At 56.7% G+C, this 24,901-nt stretch overlaps 1 protein-coding gene across 10 annotated transcripts in view; it reads right to left on the minus strand.

Moving 5' to 3' along the window:
- The window catches only part of FOXP4 (forkhead box P4), a 51,446-nt gene extending 29,725 nt beyond the window's left edge, over window positions 1-21,721 (minus strand). For 2 of the 10 annotated variants that reach the window (XM_037155149.2, XM_037155156.2), the window contains exons 1-2: window positions 13,156-13,204; window positions 4,030-4,261 (exon numbers count right to left, since the gene is read on the minus strand). In XM_037155149.2, coding sequence (XP_037011044.2) covers window positions 4,030-4,245 — 216 coding nt within the window. In that variant the 5' untranslated portion in view covers window positions 4,246-4,261; window positions 13,156-13,204. Of the gene's footprint in view, window positions 1-4,029; window positions 4,262-13,155; window positions 13,205-21,630 lie in introns of those variants that run through there. The other 8 variants (XM_053670963.1, XM_053670967.1, XM_053670983.1 and 5 more) reach the window with 6 other exon arrangements.
- Between the last annotated feature and the right edge of the window lie 3,180 nt (window positions 21,722-24,901).

Below are 24,901 nucleotides of genomic sequence, written 5' to 3' on the forward strand. Positions count from 1 at the left end.
AGAGAGCCAGATGGAGGAGGAAAACAAAAATCCATTCTTCTTCCCCCCCTCACCCAGTTCCCTAAACCACCCCCATCTCTTTGGAGGGGGGGAAGTGCAGATGCCCCTCCTTGCCCCCCACCCCAACCCTTTTGAATCTCCTCACAGGATGTGCACAGGGTGGGATTTGGCCCCAGTTGCCACAGCAACTGCAGTGGGAGTTCCCAGAGGCTAGGCAACCCCCCTGTGACCCTCGATGACCTGTCACCCGCACAACCTGAGGACAATAGGAGTGCAGCTCTGGAGGCCCAGGACGCCTTTCAGTGCAGCAGCCCCGCCAGCCAGTGGCTCTGCCGTCCCCACTGGGCCCGCTGAGCCCTCCGAGCCCCAAGTCCAGCTCTCCGTGGCCAGAGCACCCAGTCTGGCCCTCAAGACCTCCACAGGCCCTGCACCTCCCCGAAGCCGGCACACACTTCTCCCAGCTCTCACTGCCCCCTAACAGAGAGCCCAGTGGGTACTTGTGCAATCCCTGAGGAAACCTCCAAACACTGGGGACATTTTCATACAGATGAAATCAGATTAAAATAAAAGGCAAGGGCAACCTTCAAAGAAAAAAAGCCATCGGGGGGAACTATGAGGGGAAGGCAAGGAGGAAGGGCTTTGCACTGGTGAGGATGGGGACTGCTGGCCAGCTGGTGTGACTGCGGGGCTTGGGGGTGCTCTTTTTAACAGCAGCCGGAGAATCCCCAACTCCGGCTGGCCAGCATGGTCCCTGGCAAAGACTAAGCTTCGATGTGTGTCTGCTGATGAACCCCTGCACCAAGGCCTACCAAATTCCCCACCTGTTTTTTGCGGGGTATTCTCCGTGAGAGGGTGAGACTTGAGACTACGTGAAAGACCAGGGAGAGTGGACGTGGCGTGGCTGGGAGGCAGAGTAAACCAGGGGGGTTACAAAAAGGGGGGGCTGAGGCCCTCCCTCCTGCCCGTCCTCTCACAACCCAGCCCCAACAAGGGTGTTGGGAGGGGGCAGCAGGAAGCTGGGGCGTTGATTACCCCAACAGGGCAGCCAGCTAGGGACCCTTTCTCCACCAGAGGGGCCTGGCAGCCGAGCGCGTGCCCCCCAACCCCGCCCCAGCCTCTGTTTAAACAAGCTCCAGCCTGCTGTTGCATGGAAACGGCGCCTGCTCCTGCTCCAAAGTGACGTGGCTGCCCTCTTCAGCACTGTTTGTTTCGGCCTGAAGTCCTGTCACCAGTCTGACTTCTGACTCGCCCTGTTTATCTCTCTCTCCTCTGTCAACTCATTACTCCCACAGGCCAAGCTTGCATTTCCAGGGCTTGTTTACCCAAAGCAGAGGGACAGGGACCAAAAGACAGAAGGACAGAGGGGGAGGGCCCCGTGTGCCGCCACAGACCCCGCCCCCAACCTCCTTCCTCTGGAGTGGCTACTCAGGGCAGTTGACAGTGTTGGGCGACAGTGTTGCTGCTGTTTGTCTGTCTTCAGAGCCCTTTTAGGTTGGGAATGGCGTGCTCTCATTTACGCATCAACAGACATTTATTTAGCACCTACTATGTTGCAGGCCCTGCTCCCTCCGTTTCCTAAAGGGGACTGTGTGAGTGGCAGGAGCAGAAAGGAGGCCGTGCTGAACCCTGAACCAGGATCTGAGGTCTAGCTGCAGCCTTTGCCATGACACCTGGACAAGTCAGAGCCACCCCCGATACCCCCTCATCTGTGAAATGGGAGCAATCAAACTCCTAGACAGTTAAGTGACGCAACGTATGTGAAAGACCCAAAGCATCCACGGGCACAAGATGCTTGTCTGTTTGTCCTTGGAGGCCTTCCTGGCTGGGGTTGAGGGGAGAAGGGACCCATCAGACCAGGCTGTGTTTCCTATGGTCATGTCAGCAAACAGCCCGCAACATTCGTTGGGGGGCAGAGAGGGGCAGGAAGTGTTGCCCCTGAAGCCTCCCCAAAACCTCACTTGTATATTGGGGGGTGGAAGGATGGCCTCCAGACTCATTTCATTTTAATTGAAAATTTTGTATTTTTAATTTCGCAGGGCTCTTTTCACAGTTTGGAGCCAACAAAACCTTTTTTTAAGTCTCAAATATTTTCCTTGGCCCCGGGCACTACGCCCATAGTGAGCCCGAATGGATAAAACAGCCCTCTGCCTGCCTCCACATCTCCACCCCAGTTTATTTGTGAAACAGATACAGGATTTTCCAGGACTTTGGGATATTCCCCAAAACAAACAGGAGTAACTGGAACGTGGAATAGATGGTAAAACATGGCATGTGTGCAGCGCAGAATGGAGAAACCCGATCGGTACAGACAGTTCCGCACCCCCCCCCCCACAAATCTCCCCAGTCACCCAGATATCGGCTCGCTCTTCACTTGAACTTTTAAGACATTCCCAGTTTCAGTATTTTTCCTGCCCACCCCCGACTCGAAACGTTTCACTGCTCTGTCTGCACAGAAGTGTGGGAGGGGAAGCTGGCCATACAAAAGGGGTGGCCTTGGAGCCTTCTGGCAGGGTGTGGTTTGTTATTATTTTGATAAGAGGTAGAATTTTGCCCTTTGACCTTCTGTCCCCAGTAGATGGCACAGATGCTGTGCGTCTCTCCCCCAGAGATCCTGCTCAGGAAGGCTTGAGAGATGCCAGAAAACTCCCGAGGACCATCTCCTTAAGGAAGAGAGATGGGCCCTTTCCACTCAAGCTTCGCTGATTGTAAGAGGAAGTGATTTTTAAAGCTCTTAGCTCTGTTCATATCCACAGCCCATGTGTATACAGGTTTCACACCCAAACTGCACCTGATCCTAACAACCCTGTACTCGAGGCAACAAGAAGGGCAAGGCTCAGGGAGGCCCAGTGGCCGGCCAAGGTCACTCTAAGGGGCAGGCTAGAACCCAGCTCAGGGCTGTTCCATTCCTGTGTGACTGCTGGCTGGCCAGCTCAGTGCAGGGTGCCCAGCTTCCGACCATGCTGCTTGCAGTCTGACCTCAGGCTCCAAGGAATGTGGTGGGAAAGGGCCCCTCAGGGGCTATGGCGTAGGGGAGGAGCCCCAGAGTGACCCTGGGAGACAACGTGAGGGCTAAGTACACACATCTCTCTGCACACAAGGCAGGGGTGGGCAGGACCTGGGCTTTCCTCATTTCTGACAGAGCCCCCAAGGGCCAGTGCTACCAGCAGTGATTCCACCAGCAGGGAGTCAAATAAAAGAAGCAGACGCTCAAAGCCAGGCTGGCTGGGCCGGTTCTCCTGAACTCGTCAAGCACGATTCTCCCTGTCTCCCGGGTGGGGCTGGGACCTGGGGCCCCTGTTCTGTCATCGCCCAACCAGGCTCCCCACCCTAGGGCCTCTTGATCTGCAAAAAAGCTGGTTTTGAACTCCTGAACTCTGCAGTTCAGGGTGGGAACGGTGGAGGGGAAGAGAGAAAGTGGATGCAGACAGGGGTTCCCAGTCTGAGCCCTAAAAATGGAGGCCTGGGTTTGCCTCTGATTCTTGGCCTTTCCCCAGCTGCTTTGGCCTCTAGTGGCTGGAAGTTTAATCTCTGCACAGCTTGGGTCGGGAGCCCAGGCAGAGATGGGGTTGGGGATGGGGATGTTTTACAATACAAATAAAGTGGAGATACCCACCATGTGCGCAGCTCACCCCCTTCCCCCGGTTAACATACTTCTAAAATGAGGACCCTTCCCCACCCTCATTAACTTGGCCAGTACGCAGGGGAGCCCCGGTGCCTGCCCATTCAACATGCACACCCTCAGGACTGCTTCCCCAGTCTGTCTGTGCTGGTGGGCAATTTCTGAGACTGTTCTAAGCTCCATGATCTCAGGCCCCCGAGTCCCACTTCTTTCTCTTGAAAGTGCAGCTCTAACCCTGTGTTAAGGGGGCCACCAGAATGGGAGGGCTCAGAGGAAGTCCCTGGAGGCTGGACCTTCTCCAGACTGTTCAAGTGAAGCTGCTTCGCCCTGAGCAGGGGCTCCAGGTGGCCAGAATGGAGTGAGAAGTGGCCCGGTGTGCCCCTCCCCCAAAGTGGGGCGCCCGCTCCTACCTGTTGCTGCTGGAAGTGCAGCAGATCCGCGGGGCTCATCTCGCCGTTGCTGTCTGCTCCTGCTGCCGCGTCCCTGCCCGCACCGCCTCCAGCAGTGCCCGCAGCCCCGGCCCCGCTGCCGCTGCCACTGCCATCGGCCTGCCCCGAGAGGCTGCCCACACCGTTCTGACCAGACGGAGCTGACCTGATTGTCTCCGAGGCGGATTCCACCATCATGTCGCTCTAGCGGGACCTGGAGGGGGAGGAGAGACGGGGGGGAGGGGCTGAGGCTCCAAAATAAACGGGCAGGGCTGGTTCTACCCAGGGTAGCAACTGATGCCCCTCAACAACCCCCGCCCCCAACACCACCACCTAACGTCCCCACCCTGGTCCTGGGGCATGCCCTCCTCCTCTTCAACTTCCTGGGGGCTACTTCTGGGACTCTTCTTGGGGTGCAGCCTCTCCCAGTGTCATGCTCCCCCAGGCCCCAGTAAGAGGCAGCTCCAGACTGAAGGTACACCCCCACCCTGGACTTTTCCTTGACTGGACTTCCAGAAGACCTCTGCAGAGCAAGGGGGGAAGCAATTCCTATGCTCCCCCTCCCCAAAACCTGTTTGGGCCTCTCCACCCAGGCCAGGGCTTGAGAGCCCTGGGGAAGAGAGGGGCGGGGGGGGGGGGTGCTGCAGGACTTAAAAGCAGATGATCTGTTCAGTGGGAGTCACTACATAGCTGTGGCCTCCTCTCCCCACCCCCTCACCAGTTGGTAGAACACCTGTAATGGCCTTTGTGTTTGTTCTCATAGGTGGGGAGTTCCCCCAGGGCAGGAGAGTCCTTATGGAGGCTCTTTTCCCAAGGCACAGACGCCCCAATCAGTATTTGTCCCACAGCAAGAATGGCTGCCACTGGCCCAGCAGCTCCTGGGAGCCAGACTCAGCATGGCCGAGCTGTGGAGTGACGGCAGCTGTGCTCCCCCTTCTCTGACCGTCCATTCTCAGGCTGCAGGCTGGGCTCTGGCCCAAAGCAGACACTCAGTCCTGTTTTGTCTCTACAGGGACGAAAATTCCTCATCACAGGAACTGTGAGAGTTACCATCATCCTGCCTTGACAGATGGGGAAGCTGAGGACCCAGAGTTTGGGAATTCATGGAGGAAAGGAGTCAAGGCCTGAATCCTATACCCTCCTCCTCCCACCCCAAACTGCCCCACAAGAAGCAGTCGAAACAACCCCAGGAAGAGAGAGGGTACATTTGGGAGTGTCAAGGATAGTAGGGAGGAGGAGGAGGCCTGAGCTTCTTTCTACAGCTTATGGAGGTCCCACTATTTCAGGGGCTTGTGCACACAGTGTGTGCTGGGGGGGCGGGCTTTAGCTCGCAGAGCTGCTCTCCAAGTCTGGGAGGTCTCTGACTATCCCCCAAAGTTCCTTGACAGGCACAAGGATTTCAGTGAAACAGGACACAGCTGGTAACCACCACTGATCTTCAACACTTGTCTTAAACTCCCTAAAACCCAGTTTCCTTGTCTGTGGAAGTAAATAAATCCCAGCCTCCTGGAGTCCTGTAAGGAGTAAATAAGACAACACATACAAACCACGTAGCAGAGGAAGCTCCAATCAACCCCTTTTCACATGCCCTATTTGTAAGAATACAGACCCTGAGACTCAGAGAGGTCAAAGACGTGGCCCAGTTCACACAGAGATCAAGGATGGAAGCTACCGAGCGGCTACCTGGGGCTGTGGAAACCAGCCAGTGTTCTTCCCTCCCTTCCTGATTACTTTTAAGCAGACCCCACAACCACGGGGTCTCCTTGACCCAAAAGGCAGCCGAAGGCCTTCCAAGTAGCAGATTAGAGAAAGTGCCGATAGAGATTGTTCTTAGTTCCTCCCCAGAGTGGCAGCTCCCAAGAGCACGCCTACCTCCAAATTCTCTCCTTGTACCTCTAACTCTTTTCCCCTCCCTCTCCTGGGTCTGTTTCCTCCCTGCCGGGAGCACCAGTTGAAGTGAGAGCATTGGGGGATGGGACAGACAAGGAGCCCGCCAGTTCACACGTGGGCCACATCACTGCTTGACGGCTCCTCTCCCTCTGTGACTCCAGGTCTCTCTGTCCCCGTGGATCTGTGCAGCTTCCTCTGTGAACCTGTGCTGCTGGAATGTCCTACATGCGTACATTTTTCCTGTGCCCCACTCCGGCCCCCCAGCCAAATGCCATTCCTACTCCTGGGTTCTGAGGAGCTGGGCCCGGGGCGAGGGAGAGGGTAAGGTTGGGGGCGACGGTTTGGAAGAGATTGAGCGCTCAGTCTCAAGCCTTAATGGCCATGTCAGCCAGAGGGCCAGTGGCTGCCAAATGATGGATGGGGTGGGCGCCATCCTCCACCCACCAGAACACAGGGCTCCGGCCCCAGCTTCGGCCCCCCCTCCCCCAACCACCCACCCTGATCCCTCCCAGCAGCTTACACAGCACCTTCCCCCACTCCAGCCTGGGCCCCAGCTACATGAGGGGGATGGGAAGACAGCAGGAGCCCACTCTGCTCTCCCTCTCCCCCCACACTGGCCCTGCTGGGGGTGGAGAGCAGCTGCCTGCCCTGATTCCAAGTCTAGCTTCTCTGAGATCTGAGAACTCCTGGGCCCCTGGGGACAAAGACCAAAGCCTCAGGGGTGTGTGTGCACAGGAGAAAGGAAGGAGAATCCAGCAGTTACTTTCCTGGGGTAAAAATGAGGGCCCCCCCCACTTCCAACACACACACACACACAGAGCATAAAACTGTAGATCAGACAGCAAGTTTGGAAAAAAGGAAGAAAAAGGAGGACGCAAACAGAGGTGTCCCTTTCTTTCCTGTTTTTTTTTTATTGGGGGGTACATAGCGACACCCATTGAACAACATAATTGCCGCGATGTGGCGTGTAATAATAGCTATTCAAGGGCTGATCATTCATATTAAACAGGGTGAAGCAAGCCTCTCATTTGCATGCTTGAGATTATATGCATTTGAAAAGTCATTTCCGCAGGGTGTACGAATGGCATTAATTCCCAAGCGGCACACTCTGCCCCCTCCTGGGAACATCACCTCCTTCCATGCTCCTCCTGCAGGCCCACCGGTACCCACTGAAACCTGCAGGGCTGGTGTTCCCAGGGGGTCTCTGCACCTCACCTCTGCCCTGGGACACCTGCCCTCTGAGAATGAGCACACCAGTGGCCTCATGCTTCCTGCTCACCTCTCCACAGGGTGTTGGCAACAGCACTGGGGTGTTCCCTGCACTGTGGGTAAGCAGCCTCTGGGGGCCTGGGGCCCAGCCAGCCAGGGTTGGGGTGGGGTGGGGTGGGGTGCTGGATGTGGGCCTTGATATCAGTGCCCTGCCACTGCTAGGGCGTGGGGTGTAGCGGAGGAAGCCGGTGTCCATGAGAACCTGGACCCTGGCTAGAAGAGAAAGCAGCCCAGCTCAGACACAACCAGCTGGGAATATTTTGCCTTCCTCCTTCTCTGGGCCTCAACTTCCCCATCTCTACATCCAGAGGTGGTCTTGAGAAGTGTCTTCTGACTTGGAAGCTCCAGGAAGGAGTAAGAGTCCCTGGTCCGACATGTGGATATGAAGCCAGTGTTCTAGTGGGTGGAAGAAGCCAATGAGGGTCCACTTGAGTCACAGCTGCGGTCTCTTTCCCCAAAGGGCTCCATCCAATGGAGACTTGAGCTCCCTGCTTAGGGACTGGTGGGCGGGGCAGAACTCCCTCCTTTCACTCTGCCCTCCGCCTCACTCCATATGCTCCTCCCCCAGTCACCCATTTCCTCAGCAGAGAGCAGCTGAACACCCACAGAGGAGGAGGAAGATCCGGGAGTCAGACCACCTGGTTTCGAGGGCCAGCTGTGGGACCTTCGGCAAATCACTGCCCTTTGCCCAAGTCACTGGGTAGTTCTATTTTTTTTTACAGCACATACTGGGGTGGGAAGTTAGAAGGTCTTTTAGTCAATAAATTCAGGCCCTCACCCCCCACCTCAGCCTTCCCAGATCCCTCTCCTACGTTTTGGGGCCGCGGGGGAGCAACTGCCGGAGAGTTATTTTAGGAGATCTAGGATTTCTGTCTGGGGCTCTGGTCCCGCTCATAGGCAGGTCCTAGTCTCCCGTCTCTCAGGGTACCCCCCCTCCGGGAGCCAGGGCATCTCAGAGCCTTGGGCCAGGCCCCGAAGCTCCTGCAGACACCTCGGCCTTCAGAGGGGAAGGAAGGAAGCTGGGTCAAAGCCGCAGCCGCCTCTTCCGCTCTGGGGGAGTCTGTGGGCCGCTGGGGGCTCCCACTTCCCCAGCGGCTTCTGGCCCTTCTAAGAACCCCAGCGGGCAGGCGCGCAGGTAAGGGACTCCTCGGAACTCGTCTGGGTCCGCCTAGTCTCTCCCTGGCCGGAAGTGACGAGCTCTACTTACCTTAGGACCAAAGGGAGGACCCAAAGGCCAGGGTGCTCTGGAAGAGGGGAAAAAGGATGGGGGGCCCTACCCGCGGAGAAACCTTTGTGCCTTTTCCGCGGGCCCATATGGTGTAAGAGAGTATTAATTACCGTAGCTTTTTAATTAAAAATCGCTTAATCTGAGCCTTAACATTTGCCACGACACCCTGCGCCTCGCCACGAACCCGCATCGCCCGCCCTGCCAACTCATCAATTAATTTTTATTGACGTTTTCTTCCCCAAACAGGCACAATACCAGGGTTTTCCAATTAACACCTCCGCGATCTCTAATTAGTGCAATTAACAGACTGATGGATGCCCGGAGTTTACCCGCGAGCGAGGGAGGGGAGGAAGGGGCGGGGCAACCCCCAGCGTGCTCCCCGGGCGCCAGCCTAGAGGGCGCGCACGTGTGTGCGCGCAGCTGGAGGGGGCGCATTCCCGGCTCTTTGGGAAGCGTGGAGGGTAAGGGTGTGAGTACAGGCAACCTGTATCTGGTAATGGCGGTGGTTTGAGTTGAACTAAGGAGACAATGTTTCCAGCCCTCCAGAAAGCTACAATCTAGCTGTAGAACTAGCTGAAAGCCTGAGACTAAAAGTTGGAAAATCTGGCACCGAGCCCTAGCTTTATCACCAACTTGCTGTGTGACTTGGACCAAGGTAACCCCCCCCCCTTTTCTCCTGTGGATATTGGGGGAAAATTGGACTAGATGTAGCTATTTATAATGTATACCCCTGTCAACTTCCAAAAAAGATTGTGCAGCAGACTGCCATAAAAGACAGATTAAGATTCTTAAAATATCATGGGGTGGTAGGAAGGGAGAATAAATGGACCAAAACCTTAAGCTAGAAGATGTCAAACTTGAGCGCACAGAATCACGTTGGAGGGCGTGTTAAAACACAGACTGCTGGGCCCCGGGCCTGGGGTTTCTGATCCAATAGCGCTGGAGTGGGCCTGAGAACTGTCATTTCTAAAACATTCCCAGGTGATGCTGATGCTGCTTGTCCCAATGCATAAAGGGACAGGGCTCCAGTGATGAGCACGGACTTGTGTTACGAGTTCCCTGGTGGCCAAAACCAGGTGACCCACCTCCAAGGCCACTCCCTCAGTGAACGTGGACTGAGTGCCTGAGTATGCCAGTCCCTGAGGATCTATCTTCAGGAAACGGAACTGTGACCCCTGCCCTGGGCCGGCTTACAAAAGTCAAAGGAGCCAGTGCAGTAGTGTCCTAAATGCTTTGAGGGCAGCTGGTAATGATGCAGGTCCTATCCCCACTCCCCTTCATTTTTTTCTGAGTAAATCTGGCATTTGTCTTCTTGAAAGTTTAGCCACTAGCAGGGTTTGGGCCATGAACGAAGTCATTCTTCTCTCTCCTCCAGTGTCTGGCCAGGAGCATATTTCACCAGCAGTGCCCCCTTCATTCATTCACTGGTTCCACAATTAAGCACCTACAGTGTGCCAGGCTCTGTATGCAGAGCTGAACAGAACACGGGCTCTGCTCACCTGGAGCTTATGTTCCCATGGGGGCTGGGGGGCAGGTGATAAGTAAGCTCAAATAAGATAAATTCTATCAAATGTGATTACAGGGAATAAACGGGGCTCTCCAATTTAAACGGAGGGGAGCAGGGCAGGCCTTCTTTTTGAGGAAAGAACGTTCGAACGTAGAAACGGAGGGGAAGGAGGTGCCGGCACCGTGTCTGCTGAATGCGGGGGAAACGGCGCAAACGCCCCTTCCTCACTAGAGGTCACCAGTTGGAGAGTCGTCCAGTGCATACACGTGGGTGCCACACGGAACAGAGAATGGATCCACCACGTATTTCCTTTCTCTTTTCCTTCCTTTCTAGCAATCCTGAGATCAGATCTTATTTGTGTCAAGGGACATAAAGCAGAGGTCTTTTCAGACTTATAAGCACTGGTGTTACAAGTGACAAAAGGATGCTTCCCAATCTGTCATCCAAAGGCCCAGGGACCCTCCCCCACCCCCGACCCCCCAGTTCAGCTCAGGCGCCAAAAGCCCACTGGCTTCATGCTGCCAGGTAAGAGGAGGGCTTGAGCAGCACCCTCTCTTGCCCTTGGTCTTCGCCTTGGCCTTCCCTGGCCAGCCACTTACTTGCCATTCTACCTGCTGTCCCTTCTCTGGTCTCTTATGACCTCTGTAATGAGAGCACTGAGCAGTAAGGTCACCAGTGTGAGCCTTGGGTTCCTTATTTGTCATATGGGGCTGATACCAATAAACCTTCCTTTCAGGGGTGCAGTGCTATCGAAGAAAATACACTGTGTGAAGGTGCTCAGGAAAGGGCAGTAACTATAATTATGGGGGCACATAAGATCCTGCTACAACCCAACTGAGTGGGCTGTAGCTTAAAAACTGATCCCAGGCCTCGGTTCAGCACCCGAGGAAAGTAAAGCAGGGCCCAAGGGTTAGAATGTGCCTACAGCTCAAAGTGGGACCCTGACCTAGAGCAGGGTCATGGGCCGTGTGACTACTTGGCTCTCTGAGTCGGCCAGCCGTGTGTCTCTCCCGGAAGATGGGTCTCCCTGAGTTCCAGAAGCTTAGTCCCTTGTGTGGGTAGGAGGCTAGCATCCTAGGTTTCTCTCTACTGCCACTTCTGCCTGACACTCTCGCTAAACGACACCCTAGGAGTTACCTGCCCCGACTCTAGGAACCATCTAAGGCCTCTTCTTACCCTAAAATGTCAGGCCTGAAATGCTTAGTGGACCCGGCAGGGTGAGGACAGCCTTCTCCAAAAGGCCGCCACACACCGGATTTGGAAGGTGGGCCCCATCCTGTGCTGTCTGCTCCAGGTTCTCTCCCAAGTTGCAAATAACCATTTTCTAATCATAAAAATAAAAGCCATCTTGGTAGAAATGTTTGAAGGAAAAAAAAACAAAGAAAAATAATTAGTACCCATAATTCTACCACCCAGGGAGCCAGCCCAGCGGACCCGCCCCTTCCAGTCAGCCCACTTTCACTCTTTTGGCATATAAACATTAAAAAGTGAAACTGGGGTCATAATCTGTACATGGTTTGAATTTTCCTATTTTTCCACTCACCACTTACTATCATAACCATTTCCACATGACATCAAATATTTTAAGCAACAGTTTTTAGTGGCCACATAGTTGCTCGGATGGGCTGCGTGTTCCAGAATTTATTCAGCCAATCCCCTAGAGTTGGACACCCTGACTGTTACGTACTTTTTTAGAATGTCTCTGCGATGAACACCCTTGTGCGAACAGGAGACACCACACATTTCTGACTATTTACGTAGCATATGTATTTGAAAGGCAGAAGTGCATATTTTAAGGCTCCTGATACATTCGTTCCCTAATTGATGTCATAAAACTTGGACCAATTTTGCCCTCTCTTCGGTAATGTGCCACATCCGAACCACTCAGCTTTTTAGAGATTTACCTCCATTCTCTCCTCCTTCTCCAGAAGATTCTCAGATCCTGCACAAGGCATTCGAAACCCAACAGTACAGACCCTGTCTGATGCGGACGAGTTCACAAGGCACGCGGCTGGGTGGCGGGCCTTTGCCTGCAACTGATACGGAGTCCTGGGGTAGGGGGCACCTAAAGGTGCATAAAATACAGCCCTTGCTTTGAAGGGCCTTACAGTTTGGTGAAGAAAGAGACACACTGGCAAACACAGCGTTAACAAAAATACCCAGGCTCCACCCTGGCTCATTTAAGTTAGACTCTCTGGGGAGTGGGATCCAGGAGTGGATAATTTAAAAAGCTTTTCCAAGTATTCCAAACTTCAAGTGCAGCCAAGGTCGAGAACCTCTCTGCCCTACAGACCGTATGAACTTGACAAATGTTATGTTAAGTAGACACTGGGGGCAGTGGGTGCCTAGAGGAAATGGGAGTGCTCTGGGGAAGGCTTCCTGTAGGAGGTGGCTTCTGAATTGAGTCATGAGGAAGTGAAGCCTGGGCACACAACTTGTGAATACATTTTATTCCTGATAATGACCATTCCACTCACAGAGTCCCGGACAGTCCTTTCCCGTACCCTGTTCTCTCCTCTCTTCTCTTCTCCGCACACCCTGGCACTCACTTCGACAGATGAAGAAGAAACCACACTTTGAAGATGTCTTGACAAGGCCACCTGGCTGCTAAGAGGCTGAGCCAAACTGAAACCCAGGCTCTTCCGACTCCCAAACCAGCCCTCTCCTCCCAACACCACCCCTCAGATTCAGTGCAGCCCAGGGGGCGGTCACTCTGGCATTTCCCCGGATTCTGAACGGCCACCACCACCATCCCTCAGTTCACTTATTCCTGGCTCCAGCCCCAAAGTTTCCAGCAGGCCCTAGCAAGGTGGCCTCCCTCAATACTCCCTCCTAGTACAATGACCAAAAGGAAAAATTAACAATAAGAAAAAAAAAAAAGAACCAAAGATCCCACTCCATCTCATTAAGAAAGTAAACATAAGAGCCATCTAAGTGTCTAATTAAGCTTCTAATTAGTCCCTGCTTGTTACTAATGCAAATTAGATTACTCCGCTTAACTACAGCATGTCCACAACACCCTTGTTAATTGCGGCCTTTTGAAATTAAATTACTCCCTAATTAGCATATCAAAGCCATTGATTCGGAGCTGGGAAAGATGAGGGCAAGAGGAGCCGAATGCCAAGTTTGGTTAATCTGAGATGGCTAATTAAATAGTGACGTCTTTTTCGTGTGGGGGGTGGGGGCTGCTGGTTAAGGGATGGGGGTTACTCACCCATGGCTTGAGTGGCCATCTGGAGCCTGGTTCTGCTAGAGCATTGGCACCAGGGGGCTCCTGTGGGCAGAGAAGGGGCTCCAGCCAGCCTGGGCCAGATCACTGGGACTGGCCCTCTCTGGGGCCCTGGCTGCTGTGCCCGGCCTGGACACGCCCTGGCCCTTTGTCTCTGAAATGATAGGTAGGCGCAGCTCTGACAGGGATCTTGGGTACCAACTTAGGGGAACCCAAAGCACATCCACATCTCAATCTGCAAGCTTCAGCACCCTTCCGCATCTCTCTCCCTGTTCCAAGATGAGTCCTGGAAGGGCGACTTCTACATCGTTCTTCCCTAGTCCCAACTTGCAATTCTATTCTTAGAAGACATTCTCCCCCATCCCCGAAAAAAATGTATGTAAAGCCCTGGCTGGTGTAGCTCAGTGGATTGAGCGTGGGCCTGCGAACCAGACAATCTCGGTTCGACTCCCAGTCAGGGCACATACCGGGGTTGCAGGCCAGTTCCCTGCAGGCCAGTTCCCAGCAGGGGACGCACGAAAGGCAACCATACATTGATGTTTCTCTCCCTCTCTCCTTCCCTTCCCCTCTAAAGATAAATAAATAAAATTAAAAAAAAAAAAAAAGAATGCCTCTCCTGAAGAGATAAGGCAAGTATGTATTGTTTAAAAAAAAATGTAAGTAAGTTTGGGGGCAGGCGAGAGGGGCTCCCCTGGGCAGGGGTGAGCTCGTTTCAGCTTGGAACAGGCCCCTCAAGACATAAGACCCCATAATTCTCTCCATGGCAGAAAGAAGGAAGAACAAGTAGAGACCACCATCCATTCTTAAGAAGCTGTGTGAGAACTAGATTAGGTCAGGGGATGTCCTTAAAAGTCTTCTCTGAGCTCTGGTACAAACCCCACAGATAACAGGTGAAATCTCCACGACAGAGTTGTAACCAAAATGCCCCCAGGACCAGGCTGGTCCCCCAGGAAGCCAAGAGAGAAGCGGGTGGCACTCAATGCCGGTCTATCCTGAACCACACAGAAGTGTAGACTCAGTGCCAACAGTGTGAGGGCTTTTAAAAAGGACCCAAGTGGGGACATTTGTGTGAAATTTACCACGTAATATACTGTGTGGGCCAACAAATCTGGTAAGGGGTGAAGTCGGTCAGTTTGCGACCTCAGCCCTTCTGTCAAGCATTCCAGAGGGGCAGGTTCCAGTTAGCTGTGTGACCCTGGACCAGTTACATCACCTCCTTGGGCTTGGGTCCCTCACCTGTCAAATGGTAGTAATAAATGTTACTTTCGGAACAAGGAAGTACGTGAACTGGCAAAGCCCAGTCAGTTCCTCATTCAGGCTCTGGTGACCACCTAGTTCTACTCTGTACCTGCCACAATCTCCTCCCACATTGGAAAGTCTTCTAGAACCTTCCACCTTCATGCAGGAAGCAGAGTCTGGGCTTCCAAGTGTCCCGGAAATACTGAGGGCTTGTTTCTGCAGATGCCTGGCCCGGCGGGGAGGTAGCGAGGAGGGAGGCACCACACGCCCGCACCGCCCTCCCCCCATTTAGATAGGCAACACATTCAACAGATTAGCCCCGGCGGGGGCAGCAGCTCCTAAATGCCTCTTCTAAAAAAGGTAAAGCTTTCACAAAAATCCTGACGGCTGACAGGCCACTAGCCTGGTCCTTCGGTGTCCCCTTTCCCCAACTAGGGTGTGTGTGTGTGTGTGTGAGGGGGAGGCTCTTTGGAGTGTGTCCCCAGACCCGCTGCCCCCAGTTCTGCTCTCCAGGTTCCTTACCAGCAGCCCCTACAGCACACAGGGTCAGGGTCAGGGCCAAATTCCCAAAGGGTGAGGTTTTGTTGATTTAAGGCAGGATCAAACAAGGGCCCAGGGGAAAGGAAGGGGGCCCTCCACGGCTTAGAAAGGGTGGATGGAAGGCAGTGCCCAGCCCACGGGTCTCCATCCGAGCCAACTGAGCAAAGGGGCCCACAGCAGCAGTTTTGTTAGAAAATACGTGGAATTAAAAGCGAGGCAGAAAAAGAGACAGGGGGAGGGCCGAGGGTGTCCCGGTGTGAGGGGGAGGGCCGCGCAGCGGCACACAAGGGCCCAGCTGAAGCTGCCTGGCTGAGCTCTCTCCCCCGACGAGATTCAATTAATTGATAACGAGAGGCATCAAATTAATTTCTGGAGGATGTGAGATTCTGATGAAGGGAAATCTCTTCGATGGGGATCAGGCGGGAGGGGTCAGATTGCACCCCTTTAATCGGGACGTGCTGCCTAATTGGGAAGGAGGGGACCTGCCAGGGCCACGGAGTCGTCCACCCCGTGCCCCTTTCGGGATGGACGGGAGGCTGAGGGCTCTGGACGCAGTGGGATGCAGCGGAACAAAGGGGAAGTGCGCTGAGACCTCCGGTTCTCTTCTTACCAGAAGCCCAACCGCAGGCTGCGGGCAGGGTAGGCCAGGGAGGGGACTCGCCACGGCTCCCTCACCAATCGTACAGTTAGGAAAAATGAGGCCCAGAGAAGAGACTGTCATGTCATGCCCAAGGTCGCAGAGGGAATGAGGAAGTTGGTACAGCGCGCATACTGTGCCCCTCAACAGTGAGTCCCAGACCGGAAACCCAGACCCTGGAAGTCATCCCGGAGCGCGAGGAGGGCAGCATACGACGTGGAAGACCCTCCATGTGGCTAAAAAGCAGAGGCCAGGCAGTCCGAGCCTCCCCACCTCCCCTCCTCCAGCGATCCCTGGAGCCCCAGGCACTGGGCAGAGTCGGTCCTCAGCAGGCATTTCACCGTGGGGGGCAGTGGGCTCAGGTGTGGGCGATGCAGGAGCGTGCTGCCAATCGCAAGGACGCGCTCAGAGGCGCAGGGAAACGCTGGCAGGGCTGGCAACCCAGAGTGAGTGCGCTCAGCTGGGGGAGAACCGGTGGCCCTGGCTCTCCGGGAAGCTTCCTAAAGAAGGGATTCTTCCGCATGGACCGACTCTGCATCCTCCCCCCACCCCCACCCCGCCCCGCGCCCCCACAACCGACCAATCTTCTGACGCCGATCTAGAGATGAGCAAGCCTCCGGAAGCCAGGGAGGTCTCCACCTTATCACTTGCTCCCCAAGCACTCCCAACAGCCGCCACTCTCCATCTCCTGCAAATCCCGACATTCCCACTTCCCCCCAAATTTCTTCCCAGCCTCAGTCGCCCTTTCCTTCCAGGGTGCAGATGCACATTTGCCCAAGGAACCCCTGAAGGAAGGAAATACATCACTACCCTCTCTTGGACTAACTTCTTCAGGCCTATGTCTCCAGGAAGTGCAGGATCAGCTGGGGAACCTCCCGACTGAGGAAACGAGAACAGAAGTCCCCTCACCTGCCACCTGCCAGTGTCTCTTCACACAGCCCAGACTTCCTGAGGGCTGTCCAGGGGCCCGTGAAGGCATCCTTTCCCGGCTGGGGAATATCAGGACCACAGAGCGCCTCTAGTCTCCAAAAGATTTGTGCTGGGGCACTTGCTCCACTTCTGATTCTCCAAGTTGCAAGCCAAGCTACCCGCTCAAAATCCTCTTCACCCAGACCCTCACAGCACACACTAAGCCCCACGGTGTCTGTGGAATGAAGAGGAGGGGTCTCTGTCTCCATTCTGGGTGGCCATCACTTATCCCGCCTTCACTGTGATGGGAATTCTGGGTAACTTTTGCCAGTTCGCCCTATTTTGAGCAAATGCCAGAGTCACTATTCTACACATTCCACTCTGATACTGTTGGAGGAAAACCCCCCATCTCACGCCCGCCCACCCCCACCTGCCTTTGCAGGGTAGCACAGGTGTCGTCAGAAACTCCAAGCAGGAGAGAAAACCTGTACCCCTGCTCTGCAGGGCCAGCGGTCCGCTCACCCTCAGGTGGCAGCCTAGGAGGCACCCGTGGGACAGAGGATGGGGCATGGGGAGAGGGGCAGAGCTGCTGGGATTGGGGGCACAGGGTGTGCGGCTTTGACCAGGGCTGGCAAGAGGAAAGATGCAAGGCCGAACCGGGCAAGGGACAGCCCAGGGAAGGCAAAGACCATATAGAGGGGAAGGAGGGCACCATCAGCCAGGCCCCGGGACCTGAGGCCTATCCTAATGTGCACCTTTTGTGTCGAGAGCTCTTTGAGCCCAGGTGTGGCCTGAGTGCAGGCTCCGGGTGGGGACCAGTCGGCACTGTCCACTCATGGCCACCACACGGCAGGCCACAGGCTGGGAGTGAGGAAGTTTCCTGCAGCGATTCCAGCGTGATGTGACTGGCAGCAGGAAGGACGGTGTGCATTTTCCTTTATGCCGGGAGTCCAGGAAGGCCATGCTGAAAGAGCCAGCAACTTCGGGCTCAGGGGATGTTTCTTTTTGCTCTTTCTAGATGACCCATCCAGGGTAGGTACCAAATTGATCTGAAGCTGGCTGCCAGGCTTGTATTCCATGAGGCTGTGAAGCTAGGGTTTCAAACCACAGAAGTCTCTCTTTTTGGAGAGGTGGTGCTCCCAGGCATTTTTCCTCCTCTGGGTTCTGGGGAACTATCCCTCCCACTTTTGTCTCCACGAGGACCTTAGGAGGCCTGGGAGAGAGGGGACAACTGCACATTCCAGGGTCATGGGCAGAGGGGTGGCCCATACCTGAGCTTGTGTGTGTGTGTGTGGGGGGGGATTGGGAGGTCCTCCCGTACCCTGTCCTCTGCCCCCGCCCCCAGCAGAGGCTCACGCCCTACTGGTTGCACTGGAACTTAGAGGCGCCACCGTTTCCGTCCCTGCTCTGTGAGGCCCCAGTCAAGCTGCACCTCCTCTCTGGGGTCCATCCTCTCGCTCCATAAAATGGAGGACAAGGCTCAAACACTGCCAGCATTCAGGCCATCATGCGGCCTGGTGGTGCTGGGACAGATAATAAAAGCCCCCCCCCCCCGTTGGTCAGCACTACCAGGCGCCAGGCACTGCGCTAGGTGCTTTACATGTGCCCTTCGACTTCCAAACAGGCCCTAAACAGGTATTATTGCCCTACTTCACATACACAGAAAACTGAGGTTACAAGAGCTTACTAAGTTGCCCAAAGTCCCATCACTATGGGCAAGATCCTAAGCCTTTTCCACTCTGACCCATGCTCTGCCCTGGGGAGCCCTGGGTTCCAGAGTTCTGGAACCAAGTGGGAGGAAGGGTTCCTTCCAGCCAACGGAGCCTTGGAACCCTGTGACAAACGGTCTCTGCCTTGCTGTGGTCTGGGAAGCCAGGGGAGCTCCTCAGATCCTGAAGGAAAACTCTGCCGAGATCCTTGGATGGAAGGAATGATTATTTTGCAGTTCGGGCTATCAGAAAAGTAAAGACATTGTGCCTGCTTGGGATACGAGTGGAGGGGCCTGCATTTCAGCAGAGACTGGAAAACCACCTCGGCAGTGGGCGGCGACAGGTCAGGATGTAAGTGAAGAGGGTGCAGCGCGGGGTGTGGCACAGCAGGGAGCCTTCTCAGGGAGACAACCCTTCCCTCCCCCAGCACCTCTCCTCTAAGACAGACACCCCGCTCCCACCACCCTCTCGCTAAGCGATGCCTCGTCTGCCTCTCCTACCCTGACACGGGAGGTCCGGAGAGCAGACCCCAGCCTCCGCTGCCTGGGTACTCCAGTGCCCAGCCTGGTACCTGCCCAGACAGAGTAGGGACTCAGCAAACATTTGGGGAATTACTGGATCAAAGAAAGCACCCCCTAGCCCCCCTGCTTTCCTCCCCACTAAGGAAGAGGTGTGTTTGGAGTAGGGGCCCAGCAGGATATGCACATTCCTGGCAAGAACGGACCTACCTGCAGGCAGCCAGAAAGGAAGTTTCTGGCCAAAGGCAGAGAAAAGGGGGTGGGGTAGGGGTGTGTAGGTGTAAGAAGGGCACCTACACAGGAAAAAAAAAAGAAAGGAAGAAAGAAAGGAAACAGGGGCAGGTCCTTTTGCGAGTTGGGCCCACCCTGCCCCTGCCCCAGCATTCCGCGGCACTGTTGTCAGGCCTCTCTCTCCCCGGGGCTCAGGGGTTCCCCAACTCCGTAACTCCTGGGAAACCTGCCCAGGACTGCGAGAAGGGCAGAAAACCCCACCCAGGGGCCCGACACTCAGTGCCAGGAGGGAAGGTTCCCATGGTCTCCCACAATGAGTGCCGAGGCGGGGGACCAGGGTACGGTGGTGATCGAGGGGGCCAGCGGAAGAAGTTCAGGTTCAGACCTTGGCGAGATCCAGGGTGTGCAGGAGAGAGGGCACCCACAGTGCCACTTCCTCTCCATGACACCTTGCCCCACTGACGAGGGTGGGAGTGACACCAGATGGGGAGCCCCCCCAACGCACAGCTCGTTCTTCTGAGCCTTAGATCTTCGGGCAGAACAAGCAGGCTGTCCAGGTGCTCCCAGTCCCCGGCCCTCCCTCCAGCCTGCCAGGTGACAAAGAGCCCCGGAACCCGGGCACGACAAAGTTTCTCAAGTTTAAAACAAAACAAAACAAAAAACAAACAAAAAACCCCCAAGCCTGCAGACTTCCCCTTCCTGGCAGTGGTTGGGGTTAGGCAGGGTTTGTCTGGGGCAGGGGCTGTTTGAGGCAAGGGGTTCCCCTTCCCCTCCCCCCCGGGGGGGGCAGCCCAACTTTCTGCCCTTTGGGGCCCCTACGCCCACCCACTGGCTCACCAGGAACATTAAGGGCTTGAAATGCTCAGCACCCACAAGGTTTAGTCCTCATTCTCCAAGGACAGTGAGTTTCTGGGTTCAAATTCTCAGCGTGGTGGTCTCCATCATTGTGTTCAGTGGCACTATTTATACCCTCCCCAGGCTGCAGGCCGTACAGCCCGCCCTGCTGCTCCCTCTTTCTGTGCGGGAGAAGGGGGCACCGGGCCCACCCTGGGGCTCCATTCCCAGCTGCCCCTCAAGCTTCACTCCCCTGGTCCTCAATTCCAGACCCAACTCAGTTCAAAGGGGACAATCCAGGTGGGGGGTTTAAAACAGCGTATGAAGACGCAAAAGTCCCAAGTAAAAACCCGCGTTGGCCAAAATGCTCCTGGGCTTTCTTAGGGACCGCGAGGAAGGCAGCTTCGGACTTGCTCCTCCGCCCGACCCCACCCCCCAAACCCTGCTCCAGGCTCCGAGGACAACCTGCAGCGGATCCCTGTGCTGGGGTGCCAGACACGCGGGGATCTCTCTAGAAGCCTTAAACCCCAGGCGCCCGACGAAGGAGGAAGTCGGCCAAGCTTGGGTTAGGAGCGAGCGGGGGCGCAGCGGGAACAGTCGGGTGCTCCGGAGCTCAGGGTCTCCGCGACCCCATCCCCTCTCCCCGAAGCCTAGAGAGTCCGAGTGGGGCGCCCGCGTGTTCACAAGGTCGCTCCAGCTGGAGCGGCGGGATCTGCAGCCCTTGGGGCCGCTGCCTCAGAATCCGCGTCCCGCGAAATCACACGGTCCTTCGACGGGGAGGCGAGGACCCCAAGTCGCCCCACCTTCTAGTGCCACAGGCTTGGCCCAGGCTCAGCCCAAGTCAGTTCGGCGTTGACCGGGAGTGCAGGGCTGCAGTGCCGCGGGGTGGCCGCGGGTCCGAGACAGGGGTCTGTCGGGGCTCATCCGCAGGAGACACCGAGTCCTCAGTCTCCCTCCTCAGAGTCCCGCTCGGTCACCCCGGAGCACTTTCCAGGGGGCCCTGAACCTGCTGCCACCCCCCACTCCGTGCACGGTGAGGCGGGGGTTCTCAAACGGGATGAGGGAAGGTCTCGGCCAGGTCAGTGCCCCCCTCTCCAGCATCAGCGAACAAAATCACACGGGCAGGTTCCAGACGCTCTCAAGTCCCTAAAGAAGTTTTCCGCTCTAGATCCGAGCTGACCGAGGGATGGGGGAAGAGCTGGCCCCGGAGCCTTCCAGGTGCGACCTCCACAAAAACGCGTCCCCCTCCGCACCCGAGGCGACGCGGCTGTCGCGACCGCGACCCCCCCATCTGCCTTGACGAGTCTTGGGGAGTCCTAGATAGAGGAGGATTGGAGGAACTCACTTCCCCATTTCCCTCCCCAGCTCAGGAAAGTCCGCATCGGGAAGTACTCTTTGTCTGACTCGGGGCGGGCGGGGGTGTCGCGCCCCTTACACCCCGTTCCCAGCGGTCGGACCCGCAGGGGGCGGGGCCCGGATTCTTGGGGAAGGGCGGGCCGCCGTAGCCTTTCCAGCCCCCACCCCGGCCGACCTCCGGCTGCCCCCACCCCAGCCCGCCGCCGCCGCCGCCGCGCCGGAGCCCCCACCTGTTCCCAACGCAGCTTGGGGCCGCGAGGGCCCGGCTCGGGGTGTCGCGCCTGCGCCGGGTCAGGGCGCAGCAGCCGGCCCTGGCTGGAACAAAGTGTGCCGGCCTGGGCCCGGCTCCTCCCGGCGTGGCTCCGGCGGGCAGTTTGCAAACACAAAGTAAGCCAGCGAGCGGGCGAGCGAGTGCGCGAGCTCGGGAGTTGGTCTGGTCGCCGGCCCAGCCCCCACCCCGCGTCCCCGGGTTCGGCCCGCCACCTACCTGTCCGGCCCGGCCGCTCGGTGCGGGCTCCGGCCCGTCAGCCCGCGCGGGGCATGGGGCTCGCTCGGGTCGCAGCCCGGGCCCGCTGCCGCCCGCTGGGGCTGCCCCTCCGCGCCGCACAGCTCCGGGGCGTCCTCCCTCCGCGCCGCGCCGGCCGCCGCGCGCCCTAGCCCCGCCGGGGCATCGCACTTTGTGGGCAGCTCGGCCAGCTCCGGCTGTTCTCCTCCTTCCCGGTCCTCCCGCGACGCTGGTTCGCTCGCTCCGGCGCCGGGCTCCGGGACCCCGGCGTCCCCGCCCCCGGCCCAGCCCTGGTTCCGGCCCGGGCTCCTCCCCGCCGCGCCGCCGCCGCCTGCGCCGCGCCCTCCTCGCAGGATGGGGGCTCCGTCCCGGCCGCCGGTCTCGCAGTCCGGTCCGCAGGGGCGACCGACTCCGGACTCCGAGGGGCTGCGACTGAGCCGGGGCTGCGAGCGGCTGCGAGCGGGCGGTGCGCAGGCGGGGCGGGCGGGGGCGGGGAGGCGGGTGGAGGGGGAAGGAGGGAGCGCGCCGCGAGCCTGGGCGGAGGGAGGGAGCGAGTGAGCGGGCGGCGGAGGGAGGGAGGGAGGGAGGGAGGGGAGACCAACTTCTAGCGCTACCATAATTCGCCTAAAGCAGGTGCATCATCTTTCACCTAGCGAGGCCGCCGGCCGGGAGCGAGAGAAGACCACGTGGATTAAACTTTGGGGGAAGAAAAGTGGGGAGGCCGGGAAAAGACGTGGGGCTGCAGACCTGAAAAGCGGGGGGAGGTGGAGAGACCCCAGGAATTCACCCTGGCCTCGCGAATCCTATGGCGTGCTTTGCAAACCCCAGCCCTTCTCCGGATTCTGGAGGTTCGGCCAAGCGCCGGTCCCACACGGTTCACTGGTTCCCGGCGGGCTGCGCTCGACGCGGGGAGTGGCCGGGGGCCCGGAGCCGGTGGCAGGTCTATGCCCTTCCTTGCCTCGTTCCTGTCCCCCACTGAGGGGGGTTTGGGGGTGGGTTTTTGAGCGAGGGCGGGGGAGGTGGCGAGGCTCCTTCTGGGCTTTGTGCACTGCCACCCGGGCGATCGCCGACGCCCTCTCCGGAAGGGGGATTTCCCCTAAAGTGCTCTGCGAACCGGTAAGGAAGGGGCCCAACACCGGATCCACGCGGCCTGGAGAAGGGCAAAGTAGAGTCAGCTAGCCGGACAAATTAGACTGTAAACAAAACTCAACGTCTTTTGCCCCCGGAAAACTGAGGGTATTTGATGGTGGCAGTGGTGAATGTTTGGGGTGGGAGGGGAAGTCCGGGGGAGGAAAGGCCCGAGATCCCAGAGGGAGGGCCGTGCTGGTAGCAGATGCCCCGCTCAAAGGCCTGTGGCAATCTAAGTCCTCCCTCCCACTCTCCATGTTACAAACATCTCCCATCTGGCCCTGTGTATTGGGGTGGGGAGAGGTGATGGATGCCTCGGGGATCATGGAGGAGTGTCCAGGACCAAGTGAGAACCCTACTCTGGGGTGGGGGCAAGAAGGCAGTGGCGCTGGAAGGCTCACCTGCCCCAGGTCACTTGAGGCAGGTGGGGATGGGCACACTTGTTGCTTCTGCGGAATGTGAGCTGTGGGGGCTTCAGGGATTGGTGCTTAGGGTGTGTCAGTGCTGTGGCCAGGGGAGAGAGAATTTCTTGTTCCAGAGGCCTTTCCAATGGGGCTTGGAAGAAAGGGTCTTGGGAGAAGAGGTTCCCTCTTGGGTTGTTCGCCACCACTTACTCTATTTTGTGTGTGTGTGGGTGCAAATAACCAGAAGTAGTTGCAATGTTAGCAATACCTGTCCAGGCCCAGATCCTATGTATTTGCCCTCTTGGGTAGGTGTCACAGCCATTCTTGGGTCCTGCTGGAGGCTTTCAGATACTAGGTGTGAACTCGTTGTGGGGAGGACTCTGAGTGCCATTTATTTGGATGCTATTATTGGAAAGTGTCTTCAGTATAGCAGTAACAGTAGCAATCTGAACAAAATAACAGCTAAAGTTGGAGTCATATAGCACAGGCCAGGCATAGGGCTCATTTCACCTGCACAATAACCATGTGAGGCAGTACCATTACCTGCATTTACAGAGGTGGAAACTGAGCTAAAGGGAGATGAAGTCCCTTTCCCAGACCTACACAGCTGGTAAGTGATAAAGGCAGAGTCCCTTCAGTGGGGACCAGGGAGAGCTCTGGGAGATCTTGAAAGCAATACAGCCTACTTGTGGGTTACCCAAGGAGTACAGTTTGGGGGGAAAGAAAGCTCTTGGTTGTGTGCCGGTTTCTCTTCTATGGAGAGCCAGCGCCAGTGGGAGGCAGGGTGTGTGGACAGGCCTGAGCCAGGCCTGGGGTTGGCAGGTCCTTGCGTAAGCCCAGCTGGGCCATGACCCCCTTCCCATTCTTCCTGCAGAGAGCTGGGGTGGGTTTCTGCAGCAGGGAGGTGGGGTCAGGTGAGTTCCCGTGGGCTTCTCCAGCTCTTTGCTGGCTGGCTGTCCTCGCCACCCAGTCCTCTTCCATCTCCTGCAGCAGCCCTCCTTACCTCACAGGCAGGCCTACTTGCCCAAATTTCCTGAGAACTTTCAGCCCTCATTTCAGTTTACCCCTCATCTCCAGGCCAGTTCACTTCCCAGCACCCTGTGAGTCAGCGTGGGTGGGGGTGGGGGGAGCTCAAGGGAGAGGCAAAAGACCCTGTCTTGTCTTCACCTAAAGGGCACCTAAAGCAAGGACCACCAAAGAAAGGTGTGGAATAAACACCCCGAAATCAGAGAAGCCAGTCCAAAGTTCCTTCTGGTGCAGAAGCTCTGTGTGAAGGTTCAAAAGAATAGCCCTTGGCTCCCCAGACAAAGTGGGAACTGGCAGGAGGGTTCGTCCCTCACTGTCCTTCCTCCTTCAAAGGGTCCAGGGAGGGCCTGGGGCTTTGGCTGTGGCAGGAGCCAGGGCCCTATTTGGAGGCCATGGTTAAGGCACAGGAGCTAGAGCGAGGCAGCCCAGGGCTGAACTTCAGCCCCTGTCCCTTACCAGTTGTGTGACTTGGACAAATCTGAGCCTCACTTTCCTCATTCACCAAAATTAGGAGGATGCTTCCTAGGTGGTTGGGAAATAACGAGAAAGCTCAAGCAGAGTCTAGCTCCATGACCTGTTTGTTCATCGAGTGCTTTCCATAAACATTCATCTTCCCTTTTGTGAGCCCCAGTTTCCTCGCCTAAAAATGAGGACTACAGGCCTCACAGAACTGCAAATCACGCATCCGACTGCAG

This window comes from Artibeus jamaicensis, unplaced genomic scaffold (genome assembly GCF_021234435.1).
Source record: "Artibeus jamaicensis isolate MK-2021 breed Jamaican fruit bat unplaced genomic scaffold, CSHL_Jam_final contig_1803, whole genome shotgun sequence".
Classification (NCBI taxonomy): domain Eukaryota; kingdom Metazoa; phylum Chordata; class Mammalia; order Chiroptera; family Phyllostomidae; genus Artibeus; species Artibeus jamaicensis.